General features: G+C 40.1%; 1 protein-coding gene across 3 annotated transcripts; it reads right to left on the reverse strand.

Moving 5' to 3' along the window:
- Nucleotides 1-3,895: 3,895 nt before the first annotated feature.
- LOC138600400 (mucin-22-like) lies at nucleotides 3,896-14,274 on the reverse strand. Of its 3 annotated transcripts, none has more exons than XM_069671812.1 (9): nucleotides 14,196-14,274; nucleotides 12,520-12,582; nucleotides 7,005-12,373; nucleotides 6,845-6,909; nucleotides 6,503-6,687; nucleotides 5,682-5,884; nucleotides 4,719-4,780; nucleotides 4,480-4,628; nucleotides 3,896-4,373 (listed from the first exon to the last, which is right to left on the reverse strand). In XM_069671812.1, exons 2-9 carry the CDS (start codon nucleotides 12,563-12,565, stop codon nucleotides 4,285-4,287), a joined length of 6,168 nt encoding a protein of 2,055 aa, XP_069527913.1. In that variant the 5' UTR covers nucleotides 12,566-12,582; nucleotides 14,196-14,274; the 3' UTR covers nucleotides 3,896-4,284. The 3 variants fall into 3 exon arrangements, with proteins under 3 accessions (XP_069527913.1, XP_069527911.1, XP_069527912.1); XM_069671810.1 differs by having other exon boundaries at nucleotides 7,005-12,412; XM_069671811.1 differs by having other exon boundaries at nucleotides 7,005-12,412; nucleotides 12,520-13,728.
- Nucleotides 14,275-15,180: the final 906 nt, after the last annotated feature.

Raw genomic sequence — 15,180 nt, forward strand, 5'->3', positions numbered from 1 at the left:
TGCTACACTTCCTGAGGGTCCTCAGGAGGAACAACATCAGCGCTAATCTGCTGCTGACCTTCTACCGCTCAGAGAGAGCCTGATGACATACTGCATCACAGTGTTATACGGCAGCTGCACTGAGGCAGACAGGAAGAGGCTTCAGAGGGTAATCAAAACAGCTCAGAAAATTGTGGGCTTCCCTCTCTCCTCCCTGATGGACATTTATACCTCCCGCTGCCTGAATAAGGCACAAAACATCATCAAGGACAGCTCTCATCCTGGTTTCCAAATGTTTGACCTGTTCCCCTCTGGCAGGCGCTACAGGTGCATCAAAGCAAAAACAAACAAACTTAAAAACAGTTTCTTCCCCACAGCCATCACCACTCTGAACCAACACATGAACTCACTGACACCCTGACACTCACGCACTTTCTCCCAATCTTGTGCAATATTTTCTAAAAGTGCAATATGAACTCTAGCACACTGGTGAATGTGTCTGTTGTACTGAATGTGTTTGTTTTGTTTGTTGTTGTTGGTTGTTTGTTTTTCTGTGCTCTCCTTACCCCTTGTACATTGTATAATGACAATAAAGTATTCTATTCTATTTTTCACACCTGCCTAAAACTTTTGCACAGTCCTGTATATTCTTCATGAGCTTTAAGTAAGTTTGTGCTTTATGACCCTGTACAATTTTGTTTTAATTGCTTTTTCTGTACAAACTCGTTTAGATTTGATCATCCTTTTTATAATACAAAAAAACTTCGAAATTCATCTTCAACCCAGGACTCAAAACACCTGGGTCATTTATCTAGGTCGTCATTTCACTTGTAGCCTTTCTTAACTTTAATAGATTGTAAACCTGTCTGGAGTTGTCAAAAAATGACTAAAAAAGGGCTAAGACTGTATACAGTACATTTATATATTAAATAATGCAAAAAGATGTACATTTAGATTTAAAGATTTACTTACCCCGATTGGGAGAAGACACAGATAGATAGAAAAAAGAAAAAAATATAGTCCACTCTTTGAACAAGTTAAAATTTATTTTAGTTGTTTACTGCTTTAGCCTTTAATAAGTTAATCCATTTGAAGTTGGTGACATTGCAAACATTCACCTGTTGTGGGAGTCCCCGTCCTTGTGTTGTTGCATTTTATATGAGGGAGTTCTATCACTAACAAATGGCATGACTCATTTGAAGACATATACATGATACATTATTCAGGAATGTTACAGCGAAGCAAAGAACAATATAAAATCACAAGTCATAAGGTGCCACCTGTTAAAGCTGTCTTTCTTGGCTCAGTTTCAGAGTATACTCCCTTGTCTTTGTCATGTGAACAAAATGTAATGCTGCAGCATTCCACTTCTGGAAAATCTGATGGGCGTTCCGACAAGGTTCCAGTTAATTATGTCAAACAATTCATTATTGAGGGCTGTACGGTGGTGTAGTGGTTAGCGCTGTTGCAGTTTGCATGTTTGCATGTTCTCTCCGGGGTCTCCGGCTTCCTCCCACAGGCCAAAGACATGCTTATTAACTGGTGACTCTAAATTGCCATGCTTTCACATCATTTCGATGCGATCAGATGAACCCCAAGATAGCTATCAGCTACCCTCAGATTAATTGGTGTTAATTAAGAGGTGAAAACAGCTTTTTGATTTATTTTATATTCAAGAGGGATATGTTTCAAACACAAATATTTTGCAAATCATGCAGAATAGCAGGTAGACAAACAAACTAAGGGCCCTATCGTACACCCAGTGCAAAGCGCCACAGCGCAAGTGTCATTGCTATTTTCCACCCGACACAGTTTCCATATTCACGCCCAGCTGCCACGTTGTGTATATAGCAAGTGATCTTACTGATATACTCCCACGTTTTTGCCCATATTTAGCGTGTTGGTATTAAAATCAGGTGTGGTCAGGCAAACGGGTGGCGTGTTGCTATCTTGAGGACACAGAAAGCAGCTGCGCCACAGACCAACAAAAACCTTGTCTAAAGTCTATGAAGCGACGTGAAATAACGTTGTTTATGGGACAGAGGACTGTGAGACGGCAAGCTTTCTTTTCCCTTGTCTCCTAAAATTACGATACTGCTTTCGGTTTGTTACCGATCTGGTGAGAAGTGCCGGAAAGACGTGGACAAGCTCTCCGCTGCCTCAACACACACACCTGCTTCAGGGAGATTCCTGGTCGAGCCACATATGGGCCAAAAACTGCAGAGACTCCAAGCTCTCCATCTCACGTGTTCATTCTGATGTGCACTCCCTCTAATACATGCAGGAACACACACTCACACACACACAAGTAAGAGGTAAATTTATTACAATCCTCAGACATAACTACTTGTGGCACCAACAATCCTGCCCACAGATATTAATACACTGTCCAGTGTCCCTTACGTACACACTGGAGAATACAGCCATGTGATCCAGCGGCAACAATAAGTACATAAACATTTCCAGCCGACCTTGGTCAGCACACATAAGTTAATGTAATGTAATAAGATAAATTCATGTCAGGTCCTGACGGCGTGTCTGGAGATTAAAAAAATTAATTTAGTTATGCTGTTGTGCCTCGTGCATAAATGTATACAGCGGCTCTATTCATTTTCATTTCTGAGGGGCAGTTGGATTGCTTCAGTGGCTATCACATCAGCTGGAGCCGACACTCCGATTGGTTTGATTCATGTTATGCCGAAAACACACCTATGAATAATCCAGGGACTTAAGCCAACCTCTTTGCACCTTGCACCTTGCGCCCTGCGCCTCGGTTTGCGCCCAGATTGTGCACCGTCTAACTAGCAAAAGTGGGTCAGACGCCCTAACACTTACCGCCATGCACTTTAGACTGTGAGCTTTCTGCCGTGTAAATAGGACCCTAAGAGTTATAGCTAAAATGCTCTTTAATATTTGTTTATTTATTGCATACGCATATGGATGATGGTGTAATCCACGAATAAGAAAAGAGACTGGTATATCCTGTATGACATTAATCTGAAAATATCCTTTTCATGAATAACTCAATGAGGTAAAACAGTTTATGTTGTCATTACATTTGTAGGTATTAGTGTTCACTTGTCAGTACTCACATTATATTCTATTCTTCTTTTCTATTCTATATTTAGTCACATGAATTTGCCTGAGCTGGTGTTAAGATGCCTCCTCACCATCCTGGATATATGCATTGTTTGCACTTTTTCAGCATCAGTAATAAAATGGAAGGATGGCTGTATGACACCTGAACAAGTCTACAATAATCTCTATTGTCAATCATTACAGTGTTGGGTTGATCTTCCTGATTGAATAATCCAATAGATGCTACTGTTAACAAAAGTCTCATATTGGGGCGCTGGTTTAGCTCAGTTGGTTTGGCTCAGTTCATTCCCCACTCTCTCCTCCCCACATTTCCTGTCCATATCCTCAGCGTTCCTATATGATAAAGGCAAAAAGCCAAAAAAATCTTTCATCTTAAAAAAAGAAAACATGTTTTGTATTAAGGAGAGGACTTAGCGCTGACTTTATTTGTGAAGCTGGATTTCTAAAAGCTTCAAATAATGAATTCAGCAAGTATAAAGCAAGTATACTCAATCAGACCCAAAAGAGAGTTGGCTTGTTTTGGTTGAAGCAGTTATGATGACAGCAGTTATGACATGCTGCAGTGCTTACAGCATTGAAATGTTACAAAAGTCACCATCCGTACATCTCAACAGAATTAGAGTCACTGTTTTTAATCCACAGAATAGGCTGACAACACTGAATTTTTCGTTCTTTTAAAATATTCTTGAAGGAAACTGCACTTTATTACCCAGGAAAATGTTTGATGCTATTTTCTCCCTGAACAAACCTGAATCAATGACTCTATCGAGAATATCTGATTATAAGACTATGTTTTAAGAAATAATGAGACATCATCTGATTGTATATACAGCATATTTAGTGCCTTTAATGAAACCATCATCAAATGATTAAACATTTTTTGGCAAGATGGCAAAAAAAAGAGACAAAACCTTCATTTTCATTTTCTGAGCATCATGATGAATATTTTACTGACAAACAATTAAAAGGTACAGTCACAGAATATACATATACATACAACTAAATAATTCAATTCAAACATGATTGGCTTTAAATAATGTTTTTCAGGAAATTATCTCGTGAAGGGATTTATTTTCAAGGTTAAACAGTGGACAATGCAATCAACCTCTCCAGGTCTTTTTGGATTATTTATGTCAACATAGTCCTTTTTCATGTCGGTGAAAGCTGTCACTTTGTAGTGAGGCTCACATTGACATCTGCTTGACGCTATTGCTGGCTAGACAGCATCCATGACAACAGCACAAGGATGGTTGCAGTGATGAGACTGATATTGTGGTTTACTCCGCTTGAAACTTCTGTAAATATTAAGGAAAGGAAACAAGCCATTACTTTAGCAAACAGTTATTTAATATTTAACATTTTGGATGAGGTATAAGTAAGTTCTGATAGAATAATGCTTACGTGCGCCATCCACAGTAATGGAATTGGTGTCAATGTTAAAGGCTGTGATGTTTGAAGCTGCACTGACCAAAGTACTTGCAATCTGAGTGTTATTAGGAACAGTTGCTGATGCAAAGCTGAGGTCCATGTTGTTAATGATTGATCCATTGCTGTAGAGTAATGAACAAAAATATTAATTTATATGAATTTTGAGCCTTGCTCTGAAGATTCTAAAAACTTAACATCAACAAAATAATTACCTGAATGAAATTACTGTCAACAAGCGGAATGAAGAAAATACTCTTTGGAAGAAAGGTTCAAGCTGTGAAAATACAAGAAAAAAAACAATTTTAGGTACATTTCCAAAAACACAACAACCAGTATTAATCAAGGATGGATGACATGTCTCCAGCGCCTCGAACAAAAGTGTAGTGGTGAAATCTGGTGCTGGTGACGTCATTTTTAGTCTGCGCAGTAGGGTAATCATTTGGAGCCAGAGTCTGTGCAGTAGAGATTTACTTGTGGAGCTGCGGTACTGATGTCTGCCCCTTCCGTTACCCAAAACACACATTTAACTTACACACAAAATGGAAAAGATCCCTAAGATCAGCACCGTCTACTGCAGAACAGCTTCTTGTTACTTATAACTACCAGTTTGTTTATGTTTGGTTGGCAAGGCTAGATTACATTATTTGAATAACTGTAAACAAATTAATAATAGTTGTCCCACACACTGGGGGATTATCAATGTTGGGTGCTCCCTCACAACTCACAATACTCTATTTTGTTTACAGGAGGAGGAGTCTTTTGGGATGCTGACTGTTGCTGGCTTAATTTAACTACAACATGTATAAGGATGTTTCTGCAGTACAAAAGACAATAGCAAAACTATAATACTGGCAACTGAGGCAAGCAGTATAAAGCTCACCCCAACTTCGCGCAGACTTTTTACTAAGTGGAGGGCAGGAAAAACTCCACTGAAAGTCCAAGTGAACAGATTTGGACAATTGCGTTCACACACACACCACACCTGCACTCCAGTGCACTCCAGTGCAGGTGTGGTGTGTGTGTGAAAGGGGTTTTTAGATTTTAGTTTTTGCTCTGTGAGAAATTGATTTTATGACTGACTATTACTGTAACATGATATATGTTGTAAAAAAAAATTTGAATCAATTATTAATTGTGATGCTTAAATGCTTTGCTAGGTTTTACTGTAGACTTACTGTAGTCTTTATCAATGACGCTCGACTTGTAAATGCTACAGATGATGGATTTAGCAAGTCACTTGTAAATGTCTCTCCAGCAGATCTGAAAGTAATTCGCCTTGTTGTGACTGCCTCAATAGTAGTAGTTGTAGCAGATGTGGTTGAAGGAGTCATTGTGGTTGTAGTATTTAAAGTAGGGGTGGCAGATGTCGGGCTCCGTCCTATAAAAAACAGAAACAACATGAAGAAAGTAAAAATAAGAGGCTTCCATTTGAAGCAAAATACATATCACGATATACTAAATGTGTATATGTTAGGTCACAACAAAAGTAGTAGTAGATAATGTCTGTAGGACATTGGACCTCATTGTAATAACTTCTCTTTGTTTACCCAGCAATTTGTTAAAAAGTTGTCTGGAAGGAATTAGATAATATTTTTAAAGAAAGATCAGTGATACTAATGGCTGTAAAAAAGGATGCTTTAAGCCCCATCCTTAACTGTAATAAAACGTAAAACATGATTTTCCAATGAAATTCTGGAGTATATCAAAAATCAACCCTAGACAAAGTTCTCGCTTTATATTTTTAATCCTTGTTACATGTCTTGATAACTGTAGTTCACAAAAAATAATTGCACCCACCCAAACACAACCACACAACCACACAAACACACACACACACACACACACACACACACACACACACACACACACAACCAATAACACAAACCACAACACAGAGTGACACAATGACAGAAATAATAGACACTGAATCAGCATTCCCACTAATGACAATTAACAACAGCCACTGGATTAAAATGTAAGGCGAGAATTTACTTACCAATTACTTGGATAGATGTGGAATCAACAGTGAGGTTGAAAGTACTGTTGGGGTTTGACACAGCTTCTACTAAGGTTTCTGCAACAGTATCAGACTGTGGGATTTGATCTGGTGATGAGGTACTGTTGAACTCAACCCCTACCTCTGCTTCAGTATTATCCATTCTTGTTCTGGCCACAGATCGTCTGCATCAAAAATGCAAATATTTAAAGTCATAATTAAATTAGTAACATATGTTTTAATATCACACTTTTTCATATCACATTTAAAATTTAAATAAAGATAACCACAACCAATAAAGTAATGATAAATCAGCCAAACTCTGAAAATGTAAAGTGTTACCTAAATACTATGACAAAACTGCGGATGAAAAGAGAGCCAAATCGTGTCCTGTAGATAATATCAAACTGTGGGAAAAAGCATATACATAAACAAATAAATTATTAGTTTAATTGAATTAACAACTACAAAGTTACTCTAAAAAAAAGAACATAGTACTCACCAATGCAACAACTTGAGCCTCAAGAACCTTAAATTGTTGACTTTCTTTATCATTAAGTTCCTCTACAAATGGCTCTATGAGGACTGCTGCAACAACCACAACTGGTGAAGGAGATGCAATAGCAGCAGTAGTAAAAGTACTAGTTGTTGTCATTGTAGTTGTGGCTGCAGTTGTTGATGATGCAACAGTTGTTGAACCTCCAGTTGTTGTTGTAGACCCACTGGTTGTAGTTGATCCAAGAATTGTCGTTGAACCTCCAGTAGCTGTCACTGCACTGCTGGTTGTTGTTGATGTCCCTGTTGTTGTTGATCCTGCAGTTGTTGTCACTGCACCACTGGGTGTTGTTGAACCTCCAGTTGTTGTTGTAGACCCACTGGTTGTAGTTGATCCAAGAATTGTCGTTGAACCTCCAGTAGCTGTCACTGCACTGCTGGTTGTTGTTGATGTCCCTGTTGTTGTTGATCCTGCAGTTGTTGTCACTGCACCACTGGGTGTTGTTGATCCTCCAGCAGTTGTTACTGCTCTACTGGTTGTTGTTGATGCCTCGGTTGTTGTTGATCCTTCAATTGTTGTTGTTGATCCCCCGGTTGTAGATGAAAGCCCAGTTGTTGATGAGGCACCTGTTGTTGTTGAACCACCAGTTGTTGTCACTGCACCACTGGATGTTGTTGTTGTTGTTCCTTCACTTGCTGTTGTTGATCCTCCAGCTGTAGTTGTGGCTGCTGTTGTCACTGCACCACTGGTTGATGCCTGTGTTGTTGTTAATACTCCAGTTGTTGTCACTGCACCACTGGTTGATGCCTGTGTTGTTGATCCTCCAGTTGTTGTCACTGCACCACTGGTTGATGCCTGTATTGTTGTTGATCCTCCAGTTGTTGTCACTGCCGCACTGGTTGATGCCTGTGTTGTTGTTGATCCTCCACTTGTTGAACCTTCAGTTGTTGTCACTGCTTCACTGATTGTTGTTGATGCCCCTGTTGTTGTTGAACCTCCAGTTGTAGTTGAAGACTCTGGTGTTGAACTTCCAGTTGTTGTTGATCCTCCAGTTGCTGTCACTGCACCACTGGTTGTTGTTGATGCCCTTGTTGTTGTTGATCCTCCAGTTGTAGTTGAAAGCTCTGTTGTTGAACCTCCAGTTGTTGTTGAACTTCCAGTCGTTGTCACTGCACCACTGGTTGTTGTTGATCCTTCACTTGTTGTTGTTGACCCTCCAGCTATAGTTGTAGCTGCGGTTGATGATGATGCACCTGTTGTTGTTGAACCTCCAGTTGTTGTCACTGCAACACTTGTTGATGCCTGTGTTGTTGTTGATCCTCCAGTTGTTGTCACTGTACCACTGGTTGATGCCTGTGTTGTTGTTGATCCTCCAGTTGTTGTCGCTGCAACATTTGTTGATGCCTGTGTTGTTGTTGACCCTCCACTTGTAGCTGAAAGCCCAGTTGTTGTTGATCCTTCAGCTGTAGTTGTGGCTGCAGTTGTTGATGATGCGGCAGTTGGTGTTGACGCTACAGTTGTTGTCACTGCACCACTGGTTGTTGTTGATGCTTCTGTTGTTGTTGATAGTCCAGTTGTAGCTGAAAGTCCTGTTGTTGTTGATCCTTCACTTGTTGTTGATGATCCTCCAGCTGTAGCTGTGGCTGTGGTTGTTGATGATGCACCAGTTGTTGTCACTGCACCACTTGTTGTTGATGCCTGTGTTGTTGTTGATCCTTCAGTTATTATTGATCCTCCAGTTGTTGTTACTGCTTCACTGAGTGTTGATGATGCCCCTGTTGGTGTTGTTGTTAATCCTCCAGTGGTTGTCACTGCACCACTGGTTGATGCCTGTGTTGTTGTTGATCCTCCAGTTGTTGTCACTGCACCACTGGTTGATGCCTGTGTTGTTGTTAATCCTCCAGTTGTTATCACTGCACCACTGGTTGATGCCTGTGTTGTTGTTGATTCTCCAGTTGTTGTCACTGCACCACTGGTTGATGCCTGTGTTGTTGTTGATCCTCCAGTTGTTGTCACTGCACCACTGGTTGATGCCTGTGTTGTTGTTAATCCTCCAGTTGTTATCACTGCACCACTGGTTGATGCCTGTGTTGTTGTTGATTCTCCAGTTGTTGTCGCTGCACCACTGGTTGATGCCTGTGTTGTTGTTGATCCTCCAGTTGTTGTCACTGCTTCACTGATTGTTGTTGATGCCCTTGTTGTTGTTGTTGATCCTCCAGTTGTAGTTGAAAGCTCTGTTGTTGAACCTCCAGTTGTTGTTGAACCTCCAGTTGTTGTCACTGCACCACTGGTTGATGCCTGTGTTGTTGTTGATTCTCCAGTTGTTGTCACTGCACCACTGGTTGATGCCTGTGTTGTTGTTGATCCTCCAGTTGTTGTCACTGCTTCACTGATTGTTGTTGATGCCCTTGTTGTTGTTGTTGATCCTCCAGTTGTAGTTGAAAGCTCTGTTGTTGAACCTCCAGTTGTTGTTGAACCTCCAGTCGTTGTCACTGCACCACTGGTTGATGCCTGTGTTGTTGTTAATCCTCCAGTTGTTGTCACTGCACCACTGGTTGATGCCTGTGTTGTTGTTAATCCTCCAGTTGTTGTCACTGCACCACTGGTTGATGCCTGTGTTGTTGTTAATCCTCCAGTTGTTGTCACAGCACCACTGGTTGATGCCTGTGTTGTTGTTGAACCTCCAGTTGTTGTCACAGCACCACTGGTTGATGCCTGTGTTGTTGTTAATCCTCCAGTTGTTATCACTGCACCACTGGTTGATGCCTGTGTTGTTGTTGATCCTCCAGTTGTTGTCACAGCACCACTGGTTGATGCCTGTGTTGTTGTTGTTGATCCTGCAGTTGTTGTCACTGCACCACTGGTTGATGCCTGTGTTGTTGTTGATCCTCCACTTGTTGTTGAACCCTCAGTTGTTGAACCCCCAGATGTTGTTGTTGATCCTCCAGTTGTAGTCAAAGCTCCAATTGTTGTTGAAACACCAGTGGTTGTCACTGCACCATTCGTTGTTAATGCCTCTGTTGTTGTTGATACTCCACTTGTTGTTGAACCTTCAGTTGTTGTCACTGCTTCACTGATTGTTGTTAATGCCTCTGTTGTTGTTGATGTCCCTGTTGTTGTTGATCCTCCAGTTGTAGTCAAAGCTTCAGTTGTTGTTGAAACACCAGTCATTGTCACTGCACCACTTGTTGTTGATGCCTCTGTTGTTGTTGATCCTCCAGTCATTGTCACTGCACCACTTGTTGTTGAACCTCCAGTTGTTGTTGAACCTCCAGTCGTTGTCACTGCACCGCTGGTTGTTGTTGATCCTTCACTTGTTGTGGTTGACCCTCCAGCTATAGTTGTGGCTGCGGTTGATGATGATGCGCCTGTTGATGTCGAACCTCCAGTTGTTGTCACTGCAACACTTGTTGATGCCTGTGTTGTTGTTGATCCTCCAGTTGTTGTCACTGCACCACTGGTTGATGCCTGTGTTGTTGTTGATTCTCCAGTTGTTGTCACTGCACCACTGGTTGATGCCTGTGTTGTTGTTGATCCTCCAGTTGTTGTCACTGCTTCACTGATTGTTGTTGATGCCCTTGTTGTTATTATTGATCCCCCAGTTGTTGTTACTGCTTCACTGAGTGTTGATGATGCCCCTGTTGGTGCTGTTGTTGATCCTCCAGTTGTAGTTGAAGGCTCCGTTGTTGAACCTCCAGTTGTTGTTGATCCTCTCGTTGGAGTTAAAGCTCCAGTTGTTGTCACTGCACCGCTGGTTGATGCCTGTGTTGTGGTTAATCCTCCAGTTGTTGTCACTGCACCACTGGTTGATGCCTGTGTTGTTGTTAATCCTCCAGTTGTTGTCACTGCACCACTGGTTGATGCCTGTGTTGTTGTTAATCCTCCAGTTGTTGTCACTGCACCACTGGTTGATGCCTGTGTTGTTGTTAATCCTCCAGTTGTTGTCACAGCACCACTGGTTGATGCCTGTGTTGTTGTTGAACCTCCAGTTGTTGTCACAGCACCACTGGTTGATGCCTGTGTTGTTGTTAATCCTCCAGTTGTTATCACTGCACCACTGGTTGATGCCTGTGTTGTTGTTGATCCTCCAGTTGTTGTCACAGCACCACTGGTTGATGCCTGTGTTGTTGTTGTTGATCCTGCAGTTGTTGTCACTGCACCACTGGTTGATGCCTGTGTTGTTGTTGATCCTCCACTTGTTGTTGAACCCTCAGTTGTTGAACCCCCAGTTGTTGTTGTTGATCCTCCAGTTGTAGTCAAAGCTCCAATTGTTGTTGAAACACCAGTGGTTGTCACTGCACCATTCGTTGTTAATGCCTCTGTTGTTGTTGATGCCTCTGTTGTTGTTGATACTCCACTTGTTGTTGAACCTTCAGTTGTTGTCACTGCTTCACTGATTGTTGTTAATGCCTCTGTTGTTGTTGATGTCCCTGTTGTTGTTGATCCTCCAGTTGTAGTCAAAGCTTCAGTTGTTGTTGAAACACCAGTCATTGTCACTGCACCACTTGTTGTTGATGCCTCTGTTGTTGTTGATCCTCCAGTCATTGTCACTGCACCACTTGTTGTTGAACCTCCAGTTGTTGTTGAACCTCCAGTCGTTGTCACTGCACCGCTGGTTGTTGTTGATCCTTCACTTGTTGTGGTTGACCCTCCAGCTATAGTTGTGGCTGCGGTTGATGATGATGCGCCTGTTGATGTCGAACCTCCAGTTGTTGTCACTGCAACACTTGTTGATGCCTGTGTTGTTGTTGATCCTCCAGTTGTTGTCACTGCACCACTGGTTGATGCCTGTGTTGTTGTTGATCCTTCAGTTGTTGTCACTGCACCACTGGTTGATGCCTGTGTTGTTGTTGATCCTCCAGTTGTTGTCAATGCACCACTGGTTGTTGTTGATGCCTCTGTTGTTGTTGATCCTCCAGTTGTAGTTGAAGGCTCTGTTGTTGAACCTCCATTTGTTGTTGATCCTCCAGTTGTAGTCAAAGCTCCAGTTGTTGTTGAAACACCAGTTGTTGTCACTGCACCAGTTGTTTTTAATGCCTCTGTTGTTGTTGATCCTCCAGTTGTTGTCACTGCACCACTTGTTGTTGAACCTCCAGTTGTTGTTAAACCTCCAGTTGTTGTGGAACCTCCAATCGTTGTCACAGCACCGCTGGTTGTTGTTGATTCTCCACTTGTTATTGTTGATCCTTCAGCTATAGTTGTGGCTGCAGTTGATGATGATGCACCTGTTGTTGTTGAACTTCCAGTTGTTGTCACTGCACCACTTGTTAATGTCTCTGTTGTTGTTAATCCTCCAGTTGTTGTCACTGCACCACTGGTTGTTGTTGAAGCCTCTGTTGTTGTTGTTGATCCTCCAGCTGTAGTTGTGGCTGCAGCTGTTGATGATGAAACAGTTGTTGTTGAACCTTGTGCAGCTGATGCAGTAGGAAGATCATTGGATTAATTTGTTTAAAATACCTGTTTGGTTTTTTTTGCTGCATTTGAACATTGTTACTATATATTACTGTAATCACCCACTTACCTGTCAGCATCAGAGAAAAAATTAATAGGATTTGTCCAACACCCATTATGGCTGCTCTTGAACCTGCAAAATGTAATAGCACAGTGACTTACTCAAAAAAGTGTCAATATAATGTATATCTTAATGTTTAATCTACAGTATAAATGTTCATTTGAAATTTATAATCATAGTTATAGGTAAAGTGTCACAATTTTTTTTTTTTCTCGAGTGTAAAATAGAATGTTCGCCCTTCAAATGAAGTAAGTAGTATTTCAATTTTAGAGTACGTGAGATGTTTTCATTTACTTATGTCAACAGTGTTAACAGCATGTATTCTTATTAAGATATTCCACTGGTGTATACAAACAAAAATTAAAAAAACACATTGCCTTTTAATGCAGCCAAAGTGCACAAGATTTGTCTAAATACAGTTTTGAATTTCTTAATACAACATAAAGATAAAATTAAATTAAGGTGATAAAAGCTTTAAGATGTTCTTATTATGCAGTGTCAATATCCAGTATGTCTTTGTTGTTAATTGGGATTTCATATTTGGGTTGAGTATTTTGGTATATACATACACACATACATACATATATATCATGCTTGTATGTGTGTATGAATCTAGCTAGTGTTGAAGATCTTCAGGTCCAATTCAGTGGCTGGTTCAGATGAGTTTTATTCACTGCGCAGTGGAGAGAGATCATCACAGCAAGTTGTAGAAAACCTCTCTGACTAGAGTCAGCTCTAGTCAGAATGTATATTATGGTTAACAGAAAACAAAGGGCTAACCAAAATGGCTATGCTAATTGAGATAAAGCAACAAAGAGCAATACACAACCAAGATGAAAGAAGCTACGGTGTCATTCTCAGATGTTGGTGGCTGGGGGACCCAACTAACAAGAAGGTTCAAGCTACCTTCTCGAGGCTCATACAGTGGTCTTACGCCGGGAACACACTGGACGCTTCCTCGTCCGGTGTGTCCCCAGCGTTAGGGGTGAAGAACTCACAGCCTGTAAAGCACTTTTAACAGTGTGTTTTAAAAGGGGCTATACAAATAAAGTTTATGTTTATAGATATTGACACTGAAGGTGAATTTTCTTTCTTGCATCAAAAAAGACTCCAAAAGTGATTTAAATGGGGTATTCAAGTCTGATGAGAAGTTGTTGATGTTCCAAAGCCAAAAAATACACCCCTCCCTTTTTTGCTTTGTCAAAATTCAGTGGAAACCTGGAAAAGGAACATTTATTTTCTTCACTGTTGAAGACATACTTTGTATTTTCAACCACTTAATAAAATATTTCTTAGAATAATATCGTAGTATTATACGATACATATGACCTCCCTATGGAGGAAGACAAGCAAAAAGATGGAAAGAAGTTTCCACCAAGAAACTATACATTATTGGATTCTTGTTTTATTATTGCTATGGGGTAGATGAAATAAATACAACTTATGAAGAATATACAGAAGCTTCTACTTCTGTGTTAATTCTTCTGCACCTAAACACTAGGTCACTTGTATGTGTACACCTACTAGGCTATAAACTTGATTCTGATTCTGATAATACCTTATAAAGCAAGATTTCACAAAACATTGCAAAAATAATACATAGCAAAATCTATCAAAATAATAGTAGGATAAGTTACACTTTAATAGTACCCTCCTATGAAATATTGACATAAATATGTACTTACCCAGAAAAATTGTCACAAGTGATGCTAAAACTGTTCTTTTAATTTGCAATACTGTATTCAGTTTCCTTATTCTAATGTGTGCACATCTCCTGTGAAGCCACCTGTGTGCATGGGTCTATATATATTGTACCAAGTTTTTTAAAAAAAAGCATTGTGACGTAAGAAATGAAACAAAGAAAGAAAAAAAAAAGTCATGGCTCAGTCACAAGACAATCCCATTCATTTTTGTTTCTGCATTCCACTCAAGTAGACTAACCAGATTAACTTCTTATCTTTAACACAGATAAAGCTAAGATACTTACGAAATCAAATTTTTCAGTTCATCACCTTTGTATTGACAATTACTTTATTTTTGCAAATAGGGAAATTGGAAAATGTAAGTGCAACATAAAGTTTCCATTATTTTTGTCTTATGTTTATTCATTGAGCTTTGAGCAGTATAAAATAACTTTTCAAATTTAAAGATTACATTTTTGAAGTAAGGAAAAAAAAATTCTGTTTGTATCACTTGGAAAGGGTCTGGCTGTATGGTTATGTCGAGTTATTTACAAATCAAATTGCACTGCTTAATCAACAAACTAAATAAATTATTTTTACAGAAAAAAATGTCATACATAGTTGAACCAATGTACCCTGGCATGTTCCTGTAAAAAATGTTTTTCCCTCATTCAAACTTCATTAAAAGTCATGTGAAAAACATAATAGTGAAAAAATACAAAGGCAACAAGGTCATGTCCTAAACCAGAGAATAGAATCCACATTTAGCATGGACCCACCCTGGTCTGACTGATATTCAGAGATAATGAAATTCCTCTATGGTTAGTGATTATTACTGCAACGTGCACACACTTTCTGGTACTTCCTAAAGACTGTCCCTGGCTGTTAAGATCATACATATTAGACAGTACAGTAGACATGCACAGCAACAGAAATCAAGGTCTATTGGTGCCGGACACAGCAACTTTCAGATCAGAGCCAGGCAGTG

Source organism: Semicossyphus pulcher, unplaced genomic scaffold (assembly GCF_022749685.1).
Source record: "Semicossyphus pulcher isolate SPU_LCO1_2020_fin unplaced genomic scaffold, fSemPul1.0.p SCAF_21, whole genome shotgun sequence".
NCBI lineage: Eukaryota > Metazoa > Chordata > Actinopteri > Labriformes > Labridae > Semicossyphus > Semicossyphus pulcher.

What these genes read in the sequence shown, in the direction of transcription:
- LOC138600400 (XM_069671810.1), bottom strand. Translation starts at nt 12,565, where the DNA reads ATGGGTGTTGGACAAATCCTATTAATTTTTTCTCTGATGCTGACAG. An exon ending in CACATCTATCCAAGTAATTG is followed by an intron (nt 5,885 to 6,502) that starts GTAAGTAAATTC and finishes TGTTTTTTATAG; the next exon opens with GACGGAGCCCGACATCTGCC. An exon ending in CATTACTGTGGATGGCGCAC is followed by an intron (nt 4,374 to 4,479) that starts GTAAGCATTATT and finishes TAATATTTACAG; the next exon opens with AAGTTTCAAGCGGAGTAAAC.